At 49.5% G+C, this 26,037-nt stretch overlaps 1 protein-coding gene across 1 annotated transcript; it reads right to left on the bottom strand.

Moving 5' to 3' along the window:
- Window positions 1–4,385: 4,385 nt before the first annotated feature.
- On the bottom strand, window positions 4,386–25,618 carry TRAIP (TRAF interacting protein). Its single transcript, XM_007527261.3, has 15 exons — window positions 25,411–25,618; window positions 21,589–21,646; window positions 20,646–20,729; window positions 15,487–15,526; window positions 14,626–14,753; window positions 13,374–13,468; window positions 12,798–12,911; window positions 11,821–11,908; window positions 11,048–11,137; window positions 10,001–10,089; window positions 6,877–7,032; window positions 5,711–5,759; window positions 5,339–5,488; window positions 5,180–5,230; window positions 4,386–4,975 (listed from the first exon to the last, which is right to left on the bottom strand). The coding sequence occupies exons 1-15, from the start codon at window positions 25,506–25,508 to the stop codon at window positions 4,856–4,858; spliced, it is 1,410 nt and encodes a 469-aa protein (XP_007527323.1). The 5' UTR covers window positions 25,509–25,618; the 3' UTR covers window positions 4,386–4,855.
- Window positions 25,619–26,037: the final 419 nt, after the last annotated feature.

The raw sequence follows: 26,037 nt of genomic DNA, 5'->3' as shown, positions 1-26,037 counted from the left end.
GAAAGAAAGAGGAACCACAATACCACTTCACCGTGCGTGGAGCTTCCCCTAGTGCTTTGGTGCTCCCATATTCTGCCTTGGGTCTGAACTCAGGGCCTTGGGCATGGGAAGGTATGTCACTCTATTAGCTATCTCCCAGCCCCCAAATAACTCTTTACCAATATGCAACTCAGAGCATTTGTTTATTTATTTAGTTTGCCTCTAGGGTTACTCTGGGGCTCAGTGCCGGCACTATGAATCCACTACTCCTGTAGCAATTTTTCCATATTATTAGGTAGGACAGAGAGAAATTCAGAGAGGTGGGAAAGATAGAGAGGGAGAGTAAAAGGCAGACAGACATCTGCAGACCTGCTTCACTGCTTGTGAAGTGAGCCACCTGCAGGTGGGGAGCCGGGGGCTTGAACCAGGATCCTTCTGCCTCATACTATGTGTGCTTAATTGGTGCACCACCACCCGGCGCCCTGCAATTCCGTGTGTTTAGAATATTGTGCAGCCACCATTTCTCTCTCTGTCAAAGCTTTTCTGTCACGCACTAAAGAACAAGGTGATCGCACTGGATGGTCATTGCACCCTCTACTCTAATCCCTCGGCAAACTATTATTTTTCTTATATTTACTTATTCCCTTTTGTTGCCCTTGTTTTATTGATGTAGTAGTTGTTGTTATTGATGTCGTTATTGTTGGATAGGACAGAGAGAAATGGAGAGAGGAGGGAAAGACAGAGAGGGGGAAAGATAAGACACCTGCAGACCTGTTTCACACCTGTGAAGCGACTCCCCTGCAGGTGGGGAGCCGGGGGCTTGAACCAGGATCCTTACGCCGGTCCTTGCGCTTTGCACCATGTGCGCTTAACCCGCTATGCTACCGCCCGACTCCCTCGGCAAACTTGTGGGGAGCCACATGTACCCTCAAGGTTGCTATGGGCATGACCACAGAGTCTTTGTTCACAGACAAGATGAGTTCCTGTCTCCCAATTCCACTTCCCTATGAATCACCCAGGACCTTCCAGATAACAGCTGATCACCATGACAACACACCACTTCAATCAACAGCCCCCAGCTGCTAACTCCCCCCTTGCCCTGGCCTTAAAAACAGCACCTTTGGTCAGAATCTTGACTTGTCTCATTTCTCTCGCGTGTCTTGTCCCCTTCCCTCTCCCTCCTGTCCTTGTCCTCACTCCCTCTCCTAGGTTAACCCACGTTGAAGGTCCCACGGGGCGGGACACAAACTGTTATATGCTTTGTCTTAGGAATTTGCTTATTCTGGATATCTTTATTTTCTTTTTCTTTAATGGGTGGATTAATGGTTTATATAGTCAACAGTAAAATACAGAAGTTGGTACATGTGTAATATTTCTCAGTTTTCCACATGACAATCTAACCCCCCACCTAGGTCCTCTGCCATCATGTTCCAGGACCTGAACACCCCCCCCACCCAACCTCAGAGTCTTTTATTATTTTATTTTATTTTTAAATTTATTTCTTGCCTCCAGGGTTATCGATGAGGCTTGGTGCAGGTACTAGGAATTCACTGCTCCAGGCAGCCATTTTTTTCCCCATTGTATCGGATAGGACAGAAAGAAATTGAGAGGGGAGAGGAGAGAGAGGAGATAGAGAGGGAGAGACACCTGCAGACCTGCTTCACTGCTTGTGAAGTGACCCCCCAGCAGATCGGGAGCCGGGGGCTTGAACTGGGATCCTTGAGCAAGTCCCTCTCTCCCTCTCTCCTTTCCTTCCGTATTCAGGGGGCTGGGCAATAGCACAGTGGGTTAAGTGCACATGGCGCAAAGTATAAGGACTGGTGTAAGGATCCTAGTTCAAGCCCTGGGCTCCCCACCTTCAGGGGGGTTGCTTCACAAGCAGTGAAGCAGGTCTGCAGATGTCTGTCTTTCTCTCCCCGTCTCCCTCATCTTGACTTCTCTCTGTCCTATCCAACAACAAAGACCGCAATAACAACAATAACAACAACCATGATAAACAAGGGCAACAAAAGGGGAAAAAACAAAAAAGCCTCCAGGAGCAGTGGATTCACAGTGCAGCCACTGAGCCCCATCGACAAGCCTGGAGGCAAAAAAAAAAAATTCCATATTCAATTAAAAACAGATATTCACTAATGAGTCACAGAGAACAAGCATCACTCTGGTACATGATGTCAGGCCTCATGCTTGAAAGTTTTAAAAAAAAATTTATTATTATTTATTTATTTATTCCCTTTAGTTGCCCTTGTTGTTTTACTATTGTAGTTATCATTGTTGTTGCTGTTGTTGGATAGCACAGAGAGAAATGGAGAGAGGAGGGGAAGACAGAGAGGGGGAGAGAAAGATAGACACCTGCAGACCTGCTTCACCGCCTGGGAAGCGACTCCCCTGCAGATTCTTCTGTCCTTGCGCTTTGTGCCATATGCGCTTAACCCGCTTCGCAACCGCCCGACTCCCTAATTATTTTTTTATTCCCTTTTGTTGCCATTGTTGTTTTCTTTTCTTTTCTTTTCTTTTCTTTTCTTTTCTTTTCTTTTCTTTTCTTTTCTTTCTTTGTCTCCAGGGTTATTGGGTAGAGACAGAGAGAAATTGAGAGAAGAGGGGGAGATAGAGAGAGAGACAGAGAGACACAGCCCTGCTTCACCAATCCTGAAGCTTCACCCCTGCAGGTGGGGACGGGGGGCTTGAACCTGGGTCCTTGTGCACTGTGATGGGTACACTCAACTAGTTGCGCCACCATCCGGACGCTCCTTTTTACTTTTCTTTCTTTTTTTATTTTTAATTTTTTAACCAGAGCACTGTTCAGCTCTGGCTTATGGTGGTACGGGGGATTGAACCTGGGACTTTGGAGCCTCAGGCATGAGAGTCTGTTTGCTTAAACATCATGCTATCTACCCTCTGCCCCCTTTTACTTTTCTTATGGCCTTTAGGGTCAGCCCAAGGTAAAGATCGCAGTCAGTATACTCTCCTTCCTAATTTCTCTCTGCCCCATGAAAACACACATGCCTACAGTTGAACTACAGGTTGAGTACAGGTATGGATTCCACTTTAGAAAGACATGCCAAAAGGGGCCAGGCAGTGGCACACCTGGTTAAGCAGATCCACTACTGTGTAAAAGGATGCAGGTTCAAGCCTTTAATCCCCAACTGTAGGGGGAAAGCTTCATCAGTGTTGAAGCAGGCCTATTGGCCTTTGTCTCTCTCCTCTATCTCCCCCTTCCGTCTCAATTTCTCTGTCTCTATCTAGTAATCAATAAATGAAAATGTTAAAAACAAAAAAAAAGGACATGCCAAGCAGGGCCAGCACAATGGGAGGGAGGGTGCCTGTTTACCATGTGGGGGACTGGGGTTCAAGCCCAGCCACCCACACACTGGGGGGAAGCTTCAGTGCAATGGTGTCTTTCCCTCCTTTCTCTCCTTTCTATCTGAAAAGGTAGGCCTGACAGTGAAGCCCTGACAGTGATTTCAAAGTTATTATTTTGGATAGAGACAGAGAGAAATGGGGGGGGGGGAGAGATAGGGAGAAAGGGAGACACGCCTGCAGTACTGTGTCTCGGCTTGTGAAGTGTCCGTCCTGCAGATAAGAACTGGTGGCTGACCTGTGGTCCTTGTGGACTGTAATGTGTGTGCTCAACTAGGTGCATCACTGCCTGACCCCAAAATTTTCTTGTTTAAAAGGATACTACACCAGGGGCCGGGTGGCGGCTGAGCGCACCTGTTACAATGCACAGGGACGTGTGTTCGAGCCCCTGGTCCCCACCTGCAGGGGGAAAGTCTTGCAAGTGGTGAAGCAGGGGTGTAGGTCTCTCTTCCTCTCTATCACCTCTTTCCCTCTAAATTTCCGGCTGTCTCTATCCAATAACTAAAGATAATAATAATTTCTTTAAAGGATACGTTATGCCAGGGTAGGGGAGATAGCATGATGATTATACAAACAGACTTTCCTGCCTGAGGCTCCAAGGTCTCTGGATCAATCCCCCACACCACCATTAGCCAGAGCTGAGAAGTGCTCTGGTAAAAAATAAAAAATAATAATAAATAAAAAAAAAGATGGGGGCCGGGTGGTAGTTAAGCGCACATGGTACAAAGCACAAGGAATGGCATAAGGATCCTGGTTCAAGCCCCCGGCTCTCCACCTGCAGGGGGGTTGCTTCACAAGCAGTGAAGCAGATCTGCAGGTGTCTATCTCTCCCCCGTCTTCCCCTCCTCTGTCCTATCCAACAACAACGACAGCAATAACAACAACAACAACAACAATAAACAACAAGGGCAACAAAAGGGAAAAAATAGCCTCCAGGAGTAATGGATTCGTAGTGCAGGCACCGAGCCCCAGCAATAACCTTGGAGACAATATATGTATATATGCCAAACATTTTCCCAAAGTGTTAGTACAAATTTAAACTCCCAGAGTCAGAAAGAAGAGATTTTTATCTTTATTTTACAGAGAAACCTTCCACAGATCCTCTTGTCCCCCACTGACCTCCACCCCCCTGCTCAGTCCAGGCCGCAAGGAGTCAGGAGGAGGCCGCTGTTTGGGCAAGCGGACGTCACTGAGAAGTCTAACATTTTGGTTCACACAGTCAACAAAGACCCTGGCCTGGAGGACCAGAAGGCACCCAACCACACCCGATCGTGGCTATAAATAAGAGTCCAGAATAAGAACCTGACCTGCTGGCAGGAGCAGGGAGCTGGTCACATCAGTTCCCACAGGCTGGGGCCGATTAAGTGCGAGAAAAGCCTATCTTCACCTCCATCCTCATCTTCCTCGCCCTTGCGGCTGGTCCTGAAGGGGGGGGTCATGCCCCTACACTCCTCACTGAGCCCCTCCTAATCATCCACTTTGAAGGCATGTATCTGGTCACTGACCAGACTCACAGTTACTACCACAGGAAAGTGTCCAGTTTGGCCTGGGACGAGGGGGGCACTGTCTTGGGTCTCGCTTTCTGCTTAGCCTTGGCCTTGGTCTTAACAGGCAGTGGACGGATTATAGTTGTGTTACTCTGCAGGAAGTGTCAAGGAAGAGGCTGACAGATGGTACTGAAACAGAGCAAGAAAGAGACTGGGGGAAGGCAGCCCTGTTGTTCTGGTAGGTCTGGCTCTGGCACCTGAAGCTGCAGCAGCTGGCAAACTGGAGTGTGGGGCACAGGAGAAGGGGGTGTGGACTCTGCAGCTCAGCTCAGCACACTGGCACAGAACAAGGATACAGGCTGGATGAATTTTGTCCGGCCGCCAAGTCCATCGAAGCCTGTCCTCACCTAAAGCAGAAGGGAGAGGTGAGAGGCCTAGCCTAGTGGTTTAGGGACTGGTCCCCCAGTCCCCACAGAGAGCGCTACCCTTTGCCATCTGTGCCAAGTCACACTCACCGCATTTGTGCTGTGACACGGCTCGACCCTGGTCCTCTTGGGCTGCTTGTGACCCAAGATAGCATTCCGGATGAAGACAGGGAAGGCACCAGCCAGCTCCTCATCGGGCTCTCCCATACAGCGCTGGCCACCCAGTGAGAGCTGAGACTCCTGCAGGAGACACCCCAGAGCCACACTTGATGAGCTGCTGTGGGGTGGGTAGTGGTGGTGCAACAGGACCAGGCGGCAAGGGGGCTAATGAGTGGAGTTCCAAAGTGCCTCAGGCCTGTGCCAGGAGAGGACACTGGCCAGATCCTCTCCAGAGCCCAGTTTCACACTCAGTCCTGACAGGGGCTGAATAGTGACTGCTGGGTTTCTTCTAAGAAGCCTTACCTGCTTGGAGTCTTTGGGCATCTTCTTGGGAACACCCTGAATGGGAGAGCTGCAAGAGGGAGGCATGACGGCAAGAAATGGTGAGAAACAAGGCGAGGCAAATCAGACTCCACACTGACCCACTGGGGATCCACCAAGTGACGTGACTATCTGTCGTGTGTTGGCCAGTACCTCCGTGGCTCCCTACCCCAAAGGCAGGTCTGTGAACAGCTGTCGAAGTGGTCAAGGCAGGAGAGGTTGGACCCAATTCCAATCTTGTGACTTCTACTCAGGGTCAGGCCACTCCCAGGGTGTGCCAAGCCGTCAAGCGTGTCACCCCCTCCTAGGCTCTGTGTGGACCCAGAGAGTCAAAGGTCCCTGCTGGCAGCCCGTGTGCTCCAGGTGTTGTCACTGCCCCCGGGCCTTACGCTGCACAGGACCAGGAGTGGCCAGCCCAGGGGACTCTCCCTTTTGCCCTCCTGAGCCTCTTCCAACTATACTGTACAAGATGGCAAGCTCTCAATTCTTCTCCCCTCCCTCCCTCCCTTCCTTGTGCATATACACTAGTGTTTGAACTCAGGGTCTCCTACATGCACAGCAAGCACTCTTATCAACTTCCTCTGAAGTTGCTATAACTGTCTCTAAAAGGTCTGACGGACCCTAGGTGCCCACCTCAACCCATCCCTGGACCTAACCCTCCATTTCCGTCTCTCATGTCCGAAGTCTGTGGTTAAGAGGCCTTCCCAGTGACTGAGCCCCCTCACCTGAGCACACACACACGTGGACATGGGAGGGGTTCTTTCCATGATGAACACACTGGGCCTGCTTGGCCAAGGAGACAGCCTACTCATTCTCAGTCCTGTGCCCCCCTAGGGCAGGTTCTTCCCACCCACTAACTCACCACACAGCTTCTCATGCCTGTACCAGTGGGCTAACCCCCTGGTTGCAGGCTGGAGTGGGGCTCTGGGCTACAAGGTTGGAGATGGTCCTTCTCAAGCATGAGCCTGAGAGGTATCAATGCAACCGGAAGTTCAGAGCTATCAGGAGCATATCTACTCTCTAGCCCCATCATCATCAAGCCCCGGTGGCCCTCAGCGTCAGCCACCCAGAGCTCTTAGAACAGGGCCTACAGAGATCTCTGCTAGCTTCCTTCCAGGATGTGGACAGGACCAGGGGCTTCCACTTACTAGGACTTTTCTGGTAAGAGCTTCTTGGTGTGGTCATGCTGGGTGCCGGATGGTCGAGCTGGCGGGGTGTCCACATCAAAGGTAGCATTGAGGTCAATTTCATCACTGAAGGCTGGTCGGCGAAGCTTCAGGTTCTGCATCTCCACAGGGGCGGGACTGTCGGCAGAGAGGGGCTGGGTACTCAGACAACAGCTCCTGACACACTAGAGATGGCTCAGCTCCAGGAGACTGGGGCCCAGGCCTGGCTTAAGCTCATCCCATAAGCATACACAAATCTCTCTGGTAAAAATCACTTGGTTTCATACATTTATATGGCCAGTGGGAGTCTGAAAGACATGCAAGGAAGCAGGCAAAAACTTGCAGAGAAAATTCAGAAACAGGGAGAAAGTTCAGTGGAAAGAAAGCCTCTTTGCTTGGCAGAGATCTCAGGTTCGAACCCTAGCACCGCATGGAGCGAGCACCGTGCACAGAAGCCCCGTCAGCGGCGGAGCAGTGCTGTGCTGTTTCTCCCTTTTGCTCCTTCTCCATCTGAAATTAAAAGGAAGAAAATGTCTGCTGGGGAAAGTGGTATTGTGGAGGTGTGATGGTCTATTACACACACACACACACCAAAAAAAAAAAAAAAAAGAAAAAAGAAAAGAAAAAAAAAGTATCGGGTCTGAAGCCAGGCGGTGGTGCCCTGGTTAAGCGCACACACCACTGTGCTCAAGGACCAGGTTCAAGTCCCTGGTTCCCACCTGTATGGGGAGAGCTTTGTGAGTGGTAAAGCAGGGCTACAGGTGTCTCTCTGTCTCTCTCCCTCTCTATCCCTTATCCCTTCTTAAATTCTGTAGCCAATAATAAATTAATTAATTAAAAGACAAGCAAACAAAAGGCTATCAGGTCTGAGACAGCTCAGTGGGTAAAGCACAAGACTGGTGCTCATGGTGCTGAGGGTCTGAGTCCTGCTACTACATGTGATGGAGCGGTGCTCTGGCTCTAACCTCCAACAGTAAATAAATCTTTAGGGCCTAGGGAGACAGCACGATTATGCAAGATGATCTTCATGCCTGAGGCTCCAAGGTCCCAGGCTCAATCTCCAGCACCACCATAACGCTCTGGTTAAAAAAAAAAGGTGGGGGGAGTTGGGTGGTAGCACACTGGCTTAAGCGCACGTGGCGCAAAGCGCAAGGACCGGCATAAGGATCCTGGTTCGAGCCCCCGGCTCCCCACCTGCCCAGGAGTCACCTCACAGGCGGTGAAGCAGGTCTGCAGGTGTCTTTCTCTCCCCCTCTGTCTTCCCCTCCTCTCTCCATTTTTCTCTATCCTACCCAACAATGACATCAATAACAACAACAATATAAAATAACAAGGGTGGGGTGGGGGGTCAGGCGGTAGCGCAACAGGTTAAGTGCACGTGACAAAGCGTAAGGACCCTAGTTCAAGTCCCCGGCTCCCCACCTGCAGGGGAGTCGCTTCACAGATGGTGAAGCAGGTCTGCAGGTGTCTTTCTCTCCCCCCCCCCGTCTTCCCCTCCTCTCTCCATTTCTCTCTGTCCTATTCAACAAAGAATGATATCAACAACAACAATAATAACCACAACAAGGCTACAATAACAAGGGGAAAAAATGGTCTCCAGGAGCAGGGATTCATGGTACAGGCACTGAGCCCCAGCAATAACCCTAGAGGCAAAACAAAACAAAAACAAAAAAACAAGGGCAACAAAAGGGAAAAATAAATTTTAAAAATTTTTTTAAAAAGGGGGGAGGCGGGTGGTAGCGCAGCGGGTTAAGCGCACATGGTGCAAAGTGCAAGGACCAGCAGAAGGATCTCGGTTGGAGGCCCCGGCTCCCCACCTGTAGGGGGTCGCTTCACAGGCGGTGAGCAGGTATCTACCCCTCTCCCCCTCTTCTCTCCATTTCTCTCTGTCCTATCCAGCAACGACATCAAAACAACAATAATAACTACAACGATCAAAACAACAAGGGCAACAAAAGGGAAAAAATAGCCTCCAGGAGCAGTGATTTTGTGGTGCAGAAACCAAGCCCCAGCAATAACCCTGGAGGGAAAAAAAGAAAATTCCATTCTTTTTGTCTGGCTGTGAATTAAGGATCCAGTGGAGGTCACAAAGATGGTTCTAGGAGCCTCTAGGCAGAGTGCTAAGGGGTCTGTCAGGTGTGTTACAGGGAATGGGGCTGGCACTGGGACCCCCATCATAACGCCCAGGGACTGACATGCCAGGCAGATAGGAGGAGGAGCAGGGGAAAGGGTCACAAGCTTCACCACGGAGGTGAGGGCAAGGGCAAGGGCAAGGGCAAGGGTCAGGAGGCACCACAGAGGTGGAGCGAGCAGGCTCCGGCAACCGTTTGAACGCGGGGAAGAGGGAGAACATGAATTTCCAAAGGACTTTGAAAAGTTGCTGATGTAAAAGGCTGGGTCACCACACTGTGTGCTGTGTGCCTTGGCCACCAGTTGGGCAACTGAGCAAGAGGCAGCCCTGAAGATGTCCTCAACCCAGCTGGGTTCCGTAAAGCACTAAGGAGGAAAGGTGGGTACCATTGGAAGGGACACACTCCCTCTGCTGGCAGCTTTAAGGCATGCATCCAGAGATGAATTATTATGGTTTCATGTTGGTCTCAGAATTGGAGACTGACCTGAACTGGAATTGGCGTATCGCACCAAAGTAAAAGACTCTGGGTTGGGTGGGTGGGGAGAATACAGGTCCAAGAAGGATTCAGAGGACCTAGTGGGGGTTGTATTGTTATATGGGAAACTGGGGAATATTATGCATGTACAAACTATTGTACTTACTGTTAAATGTAAAACATTAATTCCCCAATTAAAAAAAAAGTGAAAAAAAGAAAAAAAAAGAATTGGAGACTGACTGACAGATGCACTTGGTGAGCTGTTTCATCAGCTGGAGACAGTCGGTACTCCTAGCCCTTCTCAGACCGTGCTAAGGTGCTAGGCCCCCTTGTCAAAGGCCAGAACTCGCCTCAGAGTTGCCAGTTAAACATTTTCTATCCCCTAGGTTCACAGCCTTCAGAGCCACATGGGTCACTCACACCCTCTCAGGCCCAGACACGTGCTCCCTTACCAGAGCCCCTCCCTCTGGACCCCTGTTCAGTCCCAGAAAGTAACAAACCTCTCTAAAACCAGGCGGTTGACAGTCTCGCTGTCCACTGGTGGCAAGCTCAAGGTTTCCTGCAGCACTGCTAGTTTTTTCTTCAGGCTCTTGGGGAAGGAAGAAGAGAGTGAAAGAACAGTTGGCACAGGGCAGGGTGGTGGCGCACCTGCTATAATGTGCAAGGACCAGGGTTCAAGCACCCGGTCCCCACCTGCAGGGGGGAAAGCTTTGCAAGTGGTGAAGCAGGGCTGCAGGTGTCTCTCTAGCACCATCTACTCTCTCAATTACGAGCTGTCTCTATCCATTAAATAAAGATAATCTTTAAAAGAAAGAAAAAGTTGGTGCCTAAAGTCTAGAGAGTAAGCCAAGGATGTGAATGACATGAAAGGCAAGGTTTTGGAAACAAAGCAAGATCTGAAACTCCATCAGATTAAGGGGACACGGACTAACCAGTCTCAGAACCTCTCTCTGGGGGAGTCCTCTTCTGAGATTCAGGCACAGGACAGACTGTGAGGGAGACCCACGATGCCGGCTGCCCGCCTGCCCCCAGGAGGCTTGTGCTCCAGGCCAGGGAGCACATACTGACCTTTCTGACGCAGGAAAAAGCAGGGAGCCCAGAACTACACGGCTGTCTGGGTCACAGGTGCCTGTGAAGAAGCTGACCTGGCCTGCACTCGAAAGGCTCACCAGCTACATTTCCCATCTAGATAAGAGATACTTTTTCTTCTTTTGCCTCCCGGGTTATCGCTGGGGCTCGGTGCCCGCACTACAAATCCACTGCTCCTGAGGCTATTCCCCCCTTTTGTTGCCCTTGTTGTTTACTACTACTGTTGTTGTTATTGCTGTCATTGTTGTTGGATAGGACAGAGAGAAATGGAGAGAGGAGGGGAAGAGAAGGGGAGAGAAAGACATCTGCAGACCTGTTTCACCGCTTGAGAAGCGACCCCTCTGCAGGTGGGGAGCCAGGGGCTCAAACCAGGATCCTTGTTCCGGTCTCTGCACTTCGTGCCACATGTGCTTAATCCGCTACACTACCGCCTGACCCCCAACAGGGATACTTTTTACCGAGATTTCCTTGTCAGCGCTCTGTAAGTCCTTCTGGGCGGATTTCAGCTCTAACTTGGTCTGGTCCAGTTCAGAGCAGACTGTCTGCAACTTTAGGAAAGAGTAGGGAGTCATGGACGAACCATGGAGCTGCCATGTGCCCTGGTCCCACCCACTACTGCTCACTGCATGGCCAGGACAGCACAGGATCCAGAAAAGCCTGGGCACATGAGGAAGAAATCCTAGTTCTCTGTAACTGGCATTAGTCTAGTAATGTCTTTCTGGAGCTCTAGAAGTATATGTACATGCCGAGAAATAAAAAAGTTGTACTGAATGAGTCAGGTACCAAGAGCCCCGGAGGTGGCAGCCTCTGAAGCTGTCACATTAGCGACCCGTACTCTCTAGAGAAATGAGGTGCCTAGAAGCCAGGAAAAGCAGAGGGGAGAATAAGCTTGCATTTGTGGGGGTGGGGTAGGTGAGATGGTATGTCACCACGATATACCACTCTAAGAGGACAAGCCACTGAGTCAGAATAAATGCCCAGTGAGGACTGACAACTAGTTTCTCTTGTCCCTTCAGACTCCCAGCACCACTTCATGAGAGAAGGCAGCAGCACTCGAAGCAAGGCTGGCGCGCCATGACTTAGCCCCCGGGTGTGGAGAGAGGGGCGAGAGCACACGCTTCACGAGGTACATGCAGCACCGTGACCCCATGGACTCAGCTGCACCATCAGGCCCCGCACGACCTCAAGACAGTCCCTTCTGCCTTTGCCTTCCACTCGCGCCCCACATTACCTTGCTCCTGGAAGAAAACAAGTCCTTTCTTAGCTTATCAGCTAGCTCCCCAGAAGTCTTTCGGGCCTCTTTAAGGTTCTCGTACTCTCTGTGAAGTGGCAACAGAAAGAGAAGTCAGGGACTCCCTGCTGGTCAGACTGAGTCATAACACCAAGACAACAGCCCAGCACAACCTCCTGCCTATTCTCATTCCAACTTTGACACCTGAGCCCAGTAGTGACAGGCTCTGTACCCAGTGCAAAGAGAACTGGGGAGCACCGGTATGTGAGGGGGAATACAGGAAGCCCTGGTCCCACTAGTTGGTATAGAGAGAGGCTCTACACCCACTGGCCCTCGAGGAAGCCTCTGGGATCCTCACAATCTGTCAGCCAATAGCCCCTTTCCCAGACCACACCCCTACGGTAGTGAAGAATCGGAGCAAGTTTCTGATGCAAGTCAGAGAGGTGTGGAGGGAGCAGTCCTCATGGGAAGCAGTCTCCAGACAGCATGTCAGGACTTAAGAGCTCAAAGAACTGGATCAACCTCTTTAGAAATAACACTGTAGTGGTCCAGGAGGTGGCGCAGTGGCTAAGGCACTAGACTCTCAAGCATGAGGTCCTGAGTTCGATCCCCGGCAGCACATGTACCAGAGTGATGGCTGGTTCTTTCTCTCCTCCTATCTTTCTCATGAATAAATAAATTCTTAAAAAAAAAAAAAAAAGAAATAACACTGTAAACTCACACACTGTCTTTCAATAACCCTACTAGGCATGTTATTACCATTTCCATTTAGGAAGCTGAGAGTCAGAGAAGCTAAGAAACTGGCTTCTGGCCTCAGAGTGAGAGGTGGGGGTCAAGGTTCACACTGAAGCAGCACAGCTCGAGCCTGCCCCTTTAGGCTCCCCGTGCCGCTCAAGAGGAGCCGGTAGCAGACTGAGAAGCCTGGCTGGAGTGCCATGACTTAGTTCCTAGGCATGGAGAGAGGCTAGAATACACACTTCTTGAGGGACACGCAGTACACAGCCAGCTGCTCCACCGAAGACTGCCCGACACCCACGTCTCGGATCATCTCCTCCACTTCAGGCCGCTGGCTCTGGAGCAGGAACTCAATCCTGAAAAACACCCAGCCCACAGCATTTCAAATCTGGAGGCAGTTGGGTAAGGTACTCAGTGCAGTGCTGCTTCTCTTTGATGCTGTTGCTATGGTGACAGCCTGAGATGCTAAGATGCAAGCCTGCCCCAGGAAAGGCTCATAGCAAAGCTGTGCACAGCTGCAGGGGTGGGATGCTGTTGGGGATGGAAGGGTGTTGATGGGGGGCCCCAGAGGAGAGAGGTCAGGGGTCCCAGAGGAGAGAGGTCCTTGGAGTAAAAGACCTGGCCAGAGGCAACAGGGGCAGGAAGGAGTGTGACAAGGATCCTCACGGAAAGTAGAAGAGCAAGGCCTGTGCCCACGCCCAGTAGCATGGCCCACAGAGACACAGGCACAGATGGAAGCCAGCTCCTGCTGCAGCCCAGAGGAGTCTGCCATCTGGGAGCCCTGGGCACATGGGTCGAGGCTCCAGCTCCACGCTCACCGCTCCATAGTCTTCATCTTGCCCCTGAGTCGGCGGGCCTCCTCCCTTGCTTGTTTGGTCTCATCCTGCTGCCGCTCTAAATACTTCATCTGCTTCTGTAGAGCAAACACACCCATTACCTTTTGTCTGCAGGCTCCCATGTGTCACAGCCGAAGTCGCTGGGAGAACTCTACTTGGCTTTTGAAAATGTTGATAACCACGTGTCTGCTTCCTAGGAGGCAAGGCCGCTGGGTTCCACTCTGGGTTGTAATTTTCTGCTAGGAAGACCTAAGCCAATTGCTCCCTTACCTCTCTGCCTGCTTCTTCCTGAACTGTGTCTTGCCGTGTATACAGTCCAGGTCTACAGGACCACCGTGGGCTGCCATGGTCCTGCAGCCTGGGCTTGTGTGCATTACGCAGGACCTTCCAGAATTCTGAAGCTCAAATCCAGGTCTCACTATCCATGGACAGGTGCCAGGAAGGACAAGCCTTGAGGCAGCTGGCCAGGCTGTTCTGAGCAGGGGAGCACTCAGTCTCCGGCCTGTGAATGCCAACAGACTCCTGGTCTGCAGCAGCTCCTAGTTCACTCCCACCTGCCCAATCGGCAGGCCACCAAGCAGACACAGAGACGATCAACACCCCAAGGTCAAGGATGACCCCTTCCTTCACAAATGCCACCCAGCAAGGACTGCTCCTTCCTACGAGGACAGGAAATCAGTTGTGGATTCAGATCAATGGCTTCATACCCCTTGGAAAGCAGGAGGCTCACCAACTCAGACTGATACAAAATTCATCTGGGTCTCAAGCTGCTTGTTCTGTAGGCTTTGATCTGCCTGGTCAGCTCAGTACAGCCGACTTCAAAGGCCCCTTGCTCCTCCCCAGGATGCTGTTTGATCTGGCTCCAGAGAGCAGCCCAGACAAGGAGTAGAGTGCTAATGGAAGTTTCTTCAGGCTGATTTCATCAGTGGTGCACAAACCACTTTTGGAAACACAGCCTTGCTTCACTAAGGTCTTGACTGAGCAGCCCCTCCACGGAGTGTTGGGAATGTTTTCCCTCTCGAAAAGGCCTAGTCCAATCCATAGGTGTATCTCCTTATGGGCTGTGTGGGTCCAATGCAGTACAGAACAGTACAGAGGGTTGGGAAGGAGGGGGGTCTACCTTCATTGACAACTAACTGTGCAAGACAAAGAGCCGACCAAGACAGAAGGAGAAGATAAGCCTAGAGCATTGCACCTCCTCCACCTACTGTACCCACAAGCCCTGGGGACTCACCTTGAGGGTGGAGCACAGCATTTCAGCTTTGTCCAAGGCATTCTGCAGAGATTCCACAGTGGCATTGCGCTCTTCCAACGTGTCCCGCAGAGTGTCAATGATGGCTTGGCTGTCTTTTTTCTCCTTCTCTGGAGCAGAAATGGAAGGTGGAAGGGAGGGAGAGGTCTATCTGTCAATCAGCACAAGAACCTGGATCCCTGGGCTAAAGCACCCTACCCCTAAGCCAGGTGAGAAACAAGTTCTAGGCCAGAAACTGGGTTGCCTTCTCCCTGGGATGCACCAAGCCAGGGAAGCAGAGTCATCATTCACTCCTGGAGTGAAACCCTCTTTCTGCTGCTTGGAAGCTCTTGAGTAAAGGATCCACATGGATCCCAGTCACTTTCAAAGCCAGCAACAAGCAGCTCCTGACAGCTTTCAACCTGACGCTGTTGACTGGCTACGGAAGAAGGGCAAACGCTAGAAGAAGAAGTAAAGGCTTAGTTGCTTTCTATATCCACTGATCTAGTTGGTTCATCATCTCAGAACTCAAGGAGTTCCTGCCAAATTCAGAGGCTAAACCCTTTCATGCCACCTTTCTGTCCCATCAGCTAGCTCCCTTCTAATTCTAATCTATGTCCTGGAAAGTCATCTCAGACTAAAGAAAAAAAAAAAAGGTTCAAGGTTCATCAGGTAGAGAGAAACATTTTCAGTTATTTTTCTTCTCTTTTTTCTGCCAACCACAAGAGTTGGCAAGACTCTTGGACACACAAAGCAGGGAGAGTCCTTAGTTTGGTCCAAAGGTTGGACCCCTTCTTTTCCAGGGAATCTCCCTAACACCCAGGCCAGGGGCTCCCCAGGGATCCTTACCTATTGCTAACTTACCTTTTTGGGAAAGTTGAGCTTTGATATTATCCAGTTCATTCTGTAAGGCAATATTTACAAGAAGCAGCAGTGAGCCATCAACAGGCTTCTACACAACTTCACAGAGCTGCTGGAGAGCTCCATGGGGGACAATAAGTGTGTGTGTGTGTGTGTGTGTGTGTGTGTGTGTGTGTGTGTCTGGAGCGGCATGGACCCTGCTATAACTCAAGGGCAGACTAATTGTCAATGAAGAAACAAGTCCTGCTTTACCTCTATATGCCATCTTTAATTTTTTAAATTTATTTATTTTCCCTTTTGTTGCCCCTTTTTTTTAAATTGTTGCTGTAGTTATTTTTGTTGTTGTTAGATAGGACAGAGAGAAATGGAGAGAGGAGGGGAAGACAGAGAGGGGGAGAGACAGACACCTGCAGACCTGCTTCACCGCCTGTGAAGCGACTCCCCTGCAGGTGGGGAGCTGGGGTCTCAAACCAGGATCCTTACGCCGGTCCTTGTGCTTCGTGCCATGTGCTTTAACCCGCTGTGCTACCGCCCGACTCCCTCTGTATGCCATTTTTAAGATGGGAGAAAATAATCTCAGGAATAATACTGTAGGGTGGGGAGAGAGGCAGATCGGGGTAAATTTGGGTTTCTGTGGTCAGTTTCACATAACAGGCTTCCATGCTTCCTTGGTCCTGTGCTTTCTCTCAACCTGCCTGGGCGTCACATTCACTAGAGACAGTGTTGGCATAGTCCAGTACTCAAGTCACCACTCATTCTCTCTGTCCCGAATCCTGCTTGCTTCACAGTTCACCTCTCTACTCGCTTTTTTTTTTTTTTTTTTGCCGCCAGTGTTATTGCTGGGGCTCAGTGCCTGCACTATGAACCCACTGTTCCTGGCAGTCATTTTTTTTTTCTTTCCATTGTTGTCGTTGCTGAATAGGACAGAGAGAAATTGAGAGAGATGGGGAACCCAGGTTTGAGCCCCCAGTCCCCATCTGCAGGGGGAAAGCTTTGCAAGTGGTGAAGCAATGCTGCAGGTATCTCTCTGTCTCTCCCTCTCTATCACCCCTTCCCTCTAGATTTCTGGCTATCTCTATCCAATAAATAAAATAAAAATAATAGTAAAAAGATATAGAGAGAGGAGGGGAAGATGGGGGGGAGAAAAAGATAGATACCTGCAGATCTGCTTCATCACTTGTGAAGTTGACCCCCTTGCAGGTGGGAAGCTGGGGGCTCAAACCGGAATCCCTGTGCTGGTCCTTGCACTTTGCACTGTGTGCTTAACCCGGTGTGCTACCACCCAGCTCCCCCCACGCTATTTTTAAAAAATATTATTTGTTTATTTTGGATAGACATACAGAGAAATTGAGAAGGGGAAAGTAGATGGGAAGAGAGAGAGAAAGAAAGAGAGAGAAGCCTGCATCACTGTTTCACTGCTTGTGAAGCTTTCCTCCCTATACAGGTAGGGAATGGGGGCTTGAACCCAAGACCTTGCATACTGTAATGTGTACACCCAATCACATGTGCTACCACCCAGCCCTATCTCTCCGAGCTTTACGCCAGTTCTATATACCTCTAGTCCTACAGCCTCAGTATCTAATAAGATAGGTGATCTAGGACAACCTTTTTTATTATTTATTTATTTATTTATTTATTTTTAATATTTATTTATTCATTTTCCCTTTTTGTTGCCCTTGTTGTTTTATTGTTGTTGTTACTGATGTCATTGTTGTTGGACAGGACAGAGAGAAATGGAAAGAGGAAAGGAAGACAGAGAGGGGGAGAGAAAGATAGACACCTGTAGACCTGCTTCACCGCTTGTAAAGCAAATCCCCTGTAGGTGGGGAGCCGGGGGCTCGAACCGGGATCCTTATGCACTTAACCGCTGCGCTACCGCCCGACTCCCTTTTTTCCTTTTTTTACCAGAGCACTGATTAGCTCTGGCTTATGGTGGTGCGAGGGATTAAACCTAGAGGACTTCGGAGCCTCAGACATGACAGTCTGTTTGCATAACCATGGACAACGTTTTTTTTTTTTTTAAATTGTTTTCACCAGAGCATTGCTCAGCACTGGCTTATGGTGGTGCAGTGGTTTGAACCTGGGCTTTTGGAGTCTCAGGCATGAGAGTCTCTGCATAATCATTATACTCTCTACTCCTGCCCTTCCAGCACCACTTTGTACCCTAGATGAAGCCTCATGTGTGCTAGGCTCTAACCACACGGTTGTACAGAGCAAACAAGCTTCCTAAAGCCACTGTGGATTTTCTAGAGCACTGCCGCACAGCTGTCAAGAGGATGGACAGAACTGAGCCCAGAGTCTTCAGTATTCCAGTGGGCAAGAGGTGCCTGCTTCATACACAGGAAAGCCAGGCTCCGCAAACCTGAAGGGCTTGGCCTGGGTCCACTGTGGTAGCTGGATGGAATCCAGGCAACCACCCTCTAGATCACCTTCCCAAGTCAACACAAGACTCAGAAACCAAATTGTAACCCAACTGCCCCAGTGGGCACATAAACCTGCTGTCACCTCAAGATGGGGGGGGGGGGGTGGAGCTTCTGGTGACTAGGTTAGTCCAAATAGACAGAACATTTCCAAGAGGAAGGACGGAGTGGAAAAAGGCACCCAGGGGCCCAGTGGGAACACCAGCCCAAGGTGACCCTAAGTCCCCTGGCTCCTAGATTGAAGAAGGGTGCATACCAAGTCTGTGTTCCAAACCACTCAAGATGTTGCCTCCTTGTCTCAGAACTGGCTTTGAAATCATGAAAGAACTGAAGCTGCCTTTGTTGCCTTTATCACAGAAAAGATACAGCTTAACACTGGGAATAGTTGCCATGACAATGTACACGTTAGCGCCGAGGACAAAAGCTTCGCATTCTTGAAGCAGTGTGGTTTTAGGGACATCATAACGCCCTGGGGTCATGGATGAATGAGCCCTGATCTGACAGTTGCCCAGCATGTCATCCCTCAGAGTCCAGGCTCACTGTCACCCCGACACCTTCCTCAATGCCTCAGCCAACCTGGTCCCTTGTGTACAAAAGAAAGTCAAACCTTAGTCCGGGAAAGGAAGCAGTAGAAGTGCAGGAAGGAATCCAGCCATCCCTTCCTGCAGTGTGGGTTTCCACCCCCACATACAATTTCTTGAAATACGTATTTTATGAGAGAATGAGATAGACCACTTCAGTATATGTGGTGCCTAAGACTCAATGTCATGAATGTCCTGAGCTCCATGCACCGAATCACTTCCCCAGCTGCTCCAGCTGCAAATCTTGGTTTCAGGAAGCTCTACCCTCTATCCTTAGTCTAGGAAAACCAGGCTCCTGGCTATTTCAAGTTTCCCAGAAAGTTCTTACGTATATTCAGGCCCTTACATTTCCCGACTGAGGAGTCAAAGAATTCTCTTTCTTTTTTTTTAAGCTTTGTTTTATATTAACATAAGAGGGGAAACATGGGGGGCCAGGTGGTAGCACAGCGGGTTAAGCGCACATGGTGCAAAGCGCAAGGACCCGTGTAGGGATCCTGGTTCGGTATTCTGGTTCGAGCCCCCGGCTCTCCACCTGCAGGGGGGTTGCTTCACAGGTGGTGAAGCAGGTCTGCAGGTGTCTGTCTTTCTCTCCCCCTCTCTGTCTTCCCCTCCTCTCTCCATTTCTCTCTGTCCTATCCAACAACAATGACAGCAATGACAACAACAACAACAATAATAACAATGATAAACAACAAGGGCAACAAAAAGGGAAAAATAAAAAGGCCTCCAGGAGCAGTAGATTCGTAGTGGCAACACTGAGCCCCAGCAATAACCTTGGAGGAAACACGGAGTGGGGGGTGTAGGAGGGAGAGGGAGCAAATCAGAGCATAACTCTGGCATATGTGACCATGGATCAAACTTAGGATTTCATCCAAGTTCAGTGCCACCTCCTCAACCATAGAAAAGTTTTCAAGCCTGTCTCAAACTGTCCCAGCAGAAAAATGAGCCAGGAAGAATAGTCGTAGCACTTTTGTAAGAGGAGGGGACCTCACACAAGGCACTCTGCCCTTGGCTCTAAATCACCTTGAGATCCTAAGTAGAAAACTGATAGGAGAGTTAGTTCCTGGTTCTCTAAAGTGGCAGCAGCCTGGGAGGCGACTCAGCGGGTATAGTACATGTCTTGTCATGCCTTGAGCCTAGTTTGAGTCTTTGGCACTACACTGGAGTCCCAAAGACAGTACCAAAGCAACTCCATGAATGTGGGGACACTGCTTCAGTACCTCTTTATATTTTCCTGTCTACCTCTAAAGAAAGGATAGGGAGGGAGCCAGGCGGTAGCACAGCGGGTTAAGCGTACGTGGTGCAAAGCACAAGGTTCAGTGTAAGGATCCCTGTTCAAGCCCCTGGCTCCCCACCTGCAGGGGAGTCGCTTCACAAGCAGTGAAGCAGGTCTGCAGGTGTCTGTCTTTCTCTGCCCCTCTCTGTCTTCCCCTCCTCTCTCCATTTCTCTCTGTCCTATCCTGCAACGATGACAACAATCATAACTACAACAACAAAAACAACAAGGGCAACAAAAGGGAATAAATAAATAAATATTCTAAAATAAATAAAGAAAGAAAGAAAGAAAGAAAAGAAAAGAAAAGAAAAGAAAAGAAAGGAAAGGATGGGGGCTGGAATAGCATAATGGTTATACAAAAGACTTTCATGCCTGAGAATCTGAGGGTCCAGGTTCAATCTCCTTCATTACCATACGTCAGAGGTGAGCAGTATTCTTGATAAAATAAATAAATAAACACATAAAAACGAAGGAAAAGAAAAGAGAATTAAAAAGCAGCGGAGGGGTGGGACATGGCTCAGTGGTATTGCATGCACAAGTTCCTAAGTTCACTACTAAGCACCACAAGATAGATAAACGCTCCAAGAGAGTTCAAAAGTAGAGAATCAGACTTTCATGCCCAAGGCTTCAGAGGACACAAATTCAATGCCTAGAGCCAGCATACGCCAGAGCTGAGCAGTGCTCTGGTAAGCAAGCAAACACAACAAAAAGAACTTCCTGCCATGACTATGTCTCACCATCACCTGTCTTCTGCTCTCCTAGCCCACACAGACATCTTTACTGGCCCTCTAGAATCCTATCAGCATGCGTTGGGTACCCTCCCTGGGTGGGAGCAAAACCAACTAGAACAACAAGGTTTGGCAGAGTGAGATAAATTCCGCATACCTTTAAGTATTCTGCATCTAAGACAGTCTCCTCCTCCTGGGCAAGGTCAAAGAAGAGTTTATTGATGATGGTTTTCCTGCCAACCTGGATGGGAGAACAAGACAGAACGTGACTCCTGTACAGGTGGGTCGTGGCAAGAGAAGTGTGTGCGTGTGCGTGCGTGCGTGTGTGTGCAGGTTAGCATGCAGCCACCTCTGTCCTCAGGCCTAATCTTTCTTTTTTTACCAGAGCACTGCTCAGCTCTGGCTTATGGTGGTGTGGGGGATTGAACCTGGGACTTGAGATCCTCAGGCATGAAAGTCTCTTTGTATCACCATTGTGCTGTACCCCCTCCTTTAGACCTAACCTTTCATAGACCATCCCCTGGAGTCCTGGAGTGAGACGGCCTCTGCCATGCTCCAAGGACCCCAAGCTAGGGCACAGATTTAGTGGTTACTGAAGCCCTATCACTGCATATCCACATGGTGACTGTACTTCGACTCTAGGTTCTGGACATTGAGGGGATGAGAGAAGACAGGAAAAATGGTTAGAGTAACCCAAGCAACAAGTCCGCTTCCCAGCTAGCTATACTTGGGCCTAAGTAGACCTCCAGAATCAGCCAAAGATACACAGGAAGCTCAACCAACATCAAACCACAAGGATTTTAAAAAGTCAAAGATAGGGATGAGTGAGACAGCATAATGGTTATGCAAAATAGTCTCATGCCTGAGGCACCAGAGGTCCTGGGTTCAATGCCCCCAGACCGTAAGCCAGAGCTGAGCAGTGCTCTGGTTAAAAATAAATGAAGTATGTATAAATAAACAGACTTAGAAAATTTGGAAAGAGACTAAATGAACAAAAAAAAAGTCAAAGATGTAGGTCAGGTCCAGAAATCCTTCTTCATGACTACCTCCCCGCAAGACGGTATCTCCGCTGAGATAATCTCCCCTAAGGCCATCCTCACCTGGATTCGGCATTGTGGGCAAGTCCGACTTGGTGCTGTCTCGAACCACTGAATTAAGCTGCAAAGGAGAAGCAGAGAAACAGTAGTGAGCCTGTTTTAGTGAGGACACACAGAGCAGAGGGCTACCCTGACCACAACAGGACTCTCCTGCTTCTCTCTGACAGTGCCTGCCTGCACCACAGGACCTGCCTGAGGACAGCACTTTGACCCGCTGGCCCTTTTTTCAACCCTGTTGGCCTGGCCCTCCCTAAGCTGCTCTTTTGCCAGCCTCTTAGACTGTGAATGGGGGAGCAACACTCTGAGATGAGAACTCAACAACACCCAAACAACTAAACTTTTTTGAAAAAATATTTATTTTAATGACAGTGATACAAAGAGAAAGACTGACAGACAGACAGACCTACAGACAGCTGATAGACACCAGAGCTCAGCTCTGGTTCATGGTGGTACTGAGGATTGAGCCTGGGACTAGGTATGAAAGTCTTAAGTGTAACTATTATACTATCTCCCCAGCCCCAGGCTAAACTTTTATGCTCTTCTTTTTTTTTTTTTTAAAGATTTCCTTTTTTTTAAGTATAATTTATTTATTTATTTATTCCCTTTTGTTGCCCTTGTTTTATTGTTGTACTATAAAATATATAAACAAGCACAGGAGTAGCGGAATTCTTTAGAGGGCAAAAAGCCCCCATGGCAAAGCAAAACAGTGACCTCCTTTATATGAAATTAAAAATAATAAAAGCGGGAGTCGGGCGGTAGCACAGCGGGTTAAGCGCATGTGGTGCAAAGCACAAGGACCGGCATAAGGATCCCGGTTCGAACCCCGGCTCCCCACATGCAGGGGAGTCGCTTCACAGGCGGTGAAGCAGGTCTGCAGGTGTCTGTCTTTCTCTCCCCTTCTCTGTCTTTCCTTCTTCTTACCATTTCTCTCTGTCCTATCCAACAATGACAACATCAAGAACAACAACAATAATAACTACAACAATAAAACAACAAGGGCAACAAAAGGGGCTAAATAAAATAATAAATATTTAAAAAAATAATAATAATAATAAAAGCAAAACTCATTCATGTTGCTGAAAGTCAAGAGAGTGGTTATCCTTAGGTGTTAGGAATTGCAGAAAGAAAGCAGTAAGTAGGCAGCCTGGCTGGTGGCATAGTGGATAAAGTACTAGACCATCAAGCACGAGGCCCTGAGTTCAGTCACCAGTATCATGTGTGCCAGAGGGGTGCTCTGATTCTCTTTCCTCCTCTAGCCTCTAGCATTAATTATAAATTTTAATAAAAGATCTTAAACATTAAGCACACGTGGAGTGAAGTGCAAGGACTGATATAAGAATCCTGGTTTGAGGCCCCGGCTCCCCACCTGCAGGGGAGTCGCTTCACAGGCGGTGAAGCAGGTCTGCAGGTGTCTGTCTTTCTCTCCCCCACTCTGTCTTCCCCTCCTCTCTCCATTTCTCTCTGTCCTATCTAACAATAACGACATCAATAACAACAACAATAATAACTACAACAAGGGCAACAAAAGGGAAAATAAATAAATAAAATTAAAAAAGGAAAAATATATTTATTTTTTAAAAATCTTAAAAAAAGAAAAGTATTAAACAATAGTAAACATAAATACTAATGTCCTCTCCCAAAGGAAACTCATTTCCCAATATCTGAAACTTCTGAATGTTACTTCATATCAAAAAGCCATTTTGCTGATTTAACTAAATAAGAATTTTTAATTTTATTATTATTTTCATTAGACAGAGGGTGCCACACACACACACCCCACTTGTGAAACGCCCACTTGTGAAACTTCCCCTTTGCATGGTGCTCAAATTGAGTCCTCCTCACACATGGCCAAAGGTACCCTCTACCAGGTGAGCCATCTCCAGGCCCCATAATGGGGATATTAAAAGATTCACTGGGGGTGGGGTGGGGGGGGTTGCTGGCACACCTGGTTGAGCGCACATGTTAAAGTGCACAAGGACCTGGGTTCTGAGCCCCCCGGAACCAACCTGCAGGGGGAGAGCTTTGCAAGTGGTGAAGCAGGGCTGCAGGTGTCTCTCTCTATCCCTATCACCCCCTTCCCTCTAGATTTTTGGCTGTCTCTATCCAATAAAAAAAAAAAAAAAGATTCACTGGGGGCCCAGTGGTGGTGCACCTGATTCAACACACACATTACAGTCCAAAGGATCCAGGTTAAAGCCCCCAGTTACCACCTGTGGGAGTGAGGGGGAGTTTCAGGCGCAATGAAGCCGTGCTGCAGATATCTCTCTTTCTCTTATCTCTATCTCCCCCTACCTCTCAATTTCACAGTCTCTATCCAAAATAAAGAAAATATTTTTTATATTTATTTATTTTTCCCTTTTGTTGGCCTTGTTTTTTATTGTTGTAGTTATTATTGCTGTTATTGATGTCGTTCTTGGATATTACAGAGAGAAATGGAGAGAGGAGGGAAAGACAGAGAGAGGGAGAGAAAGACAGACACCTGCAGACCTGCTTCACCGCTTGTAAAGCGACTCCCCTGCAGGTGCGGAGCTTGGGGCTCGAACCCAGATCCTTATGCTGGCCCTTATGCTTTGCGCCACCTGGGCTTAACTCGCTGCGCTACCGCCCAATCCCCAGAAAGAAAATATTTTAAACGATTCATCAGCCTGGATACAGCTGGGTAGTTCACTATGTAGAGCATACCGCCCAGGTTCACGTCATGGAACCATACAAGATACCACGGCGCTGGGAAAAGCTTTGGTACTGTGGTGTCTTTCTGTATTGGAATGAAAAAGATCAGCCCCACCGTAGTGAAACTATACATGTACAAGCCCCTCAGCTATTCCGTAAATGGATAATCGATATATGCGGGAGACAGAGAGTAAAACCAGAGCATCACTCTGGTCCATGCTTGCAAGGCCTGTGCCCTATCACACCACCACCATCGCCCTGGTTGCCAAATGTGGACTTGAAAAAGCAAAGATCCGGGGATCAGGCAGTAGCGCAGCGGGTTAAGCGCACGTGGTGCAAAGCGCAAGGACCGGCTTAAGGACCCCGGTTCGAGTCCCCGGCTCCCCACCTGCAGAGGCGTCGCTTCACAGGCGGTGAAGCAGGTCTGCAGGTGTCTGTCTTTCTCTCCCTCTCTCTGTCTTCCCTCCTCTCTCCATGTCTCTCTGTCCTATCCAACAACGAACAACATCAACAACAATAATAGCCACAACAAGGCTACAACAACAAGGGCAACAAAAGGGGGAAAAATGGCCTCCAGGAGCGGTGGATTCATGGTGCAGGCAGGCACCAAGCCCAGCAATAACCCTGGAGGCAAAAAACAAACAACAAAAAAAACAAAGATCCAGGTGTGTCCCCTTGTAATTACAATGGTCCTTACAAATGAAGCTGGAGAGCCAGAGTCGCGATAGAACTGAAGATGAAACTGTATCGGTTTGGAAGATGAGAAAAAGGACTTTAAGTCAAGGAGGGCGGCGCAACACTTACGCCTTGATTTTTTTTTTCTCTCTTTCTTTTTCACAACACAGGGTGAGAGACAAGGAGAAGTGGAGACATACCTGCAGCACTGCTCCACCGCTCCTGAAGCCCCCGCCCCGACTGCAGGTGGGGACCAGAGGCTTGAACCCGGGTCCTTGCACAAGCTGATGCGTGCACTCCCCCAGGTGAACCCTTCCTACCGCACTGTCAGTGAGCTAAGCAAGCAGCGCGGAATCAGTGCAGCTGTCACGTCCTTCAGGAAGCCTGGCAGGAACCTCGCCCCCCACCTGGGCCCTGAGCACCGGCCGCGGGGAGGGCCGCCAGTCACAACGGCCCGGCCCCTGAACGGCGATCACTCACCACTGAAGGTGGAAAGTGTGGCCGCAGTGGATGGCGGCCACGTCGCGGGAGTGGTCGAAGAAGTCGGAGCATATGGTGCACAGCGCACGGATAGGCATGGTGACCCGGGCTCCAGGAGCTCAGGTGAGCAGGAAAGCCGCGCCGCGTCCAACCTGCTGGCCGCAGCACCGAGTCACAGTTGCCTTCAAATTTGCCTCCATATGCGACTTCCTGGAGCGAGCCGGAAGTGACGGAGTAGGAGGTGTGGCCCTCTGGGTGGGTCTGGATTGGGCGCAGCCTCGGGGGCGGGGCCTACCCCTGGGCTCTGGGCGGGAGTGGGGCTGGGAGAGCTCTGGGGCCGAGCGCGCCCGGGACTTAAGACATTGCCCGAGCCGAGCCGCGGTCCAGCCTCTAGTTGGGGCCGGGAGCCTCTGTGCTGCCAGGCCACTGTCTGGGGCCAGACGAGGTGTTATAGTCACAGGACCATAGCTGGCTTGAAGCAGGCCGAACTGGTTGTCGGGGGGCAGCTTTCTCTGCCACTAGAAGCCCTTAGGGGAATGGGACTGCTGTCCCAGTGGACGCAGCAAGTCGCTTGCACACTGGTCGCCCTTAGTTCCCATAGAACAAGAGTGTTCGAAAGATGGAGAC

The sequence above is a fragment of the Erinaceus europaeus genome, chromosome 12 (assembly GCF_950295315.1).
Source record: "Erinaceus europaeus chromosome 12, mEriEur2.1, whole genome shotgun sequence".
NCBI lineage: Eukaryota > Metazoa > Chordata > Mammalia > Eulipotyphla > Erinaceidae > Erinaceus > Erinaceus europaeus.
Note: the sequence above shows the minus strand (reverse complement) of the source record. Positions and strands in the feature narration are given on the sequence as shown.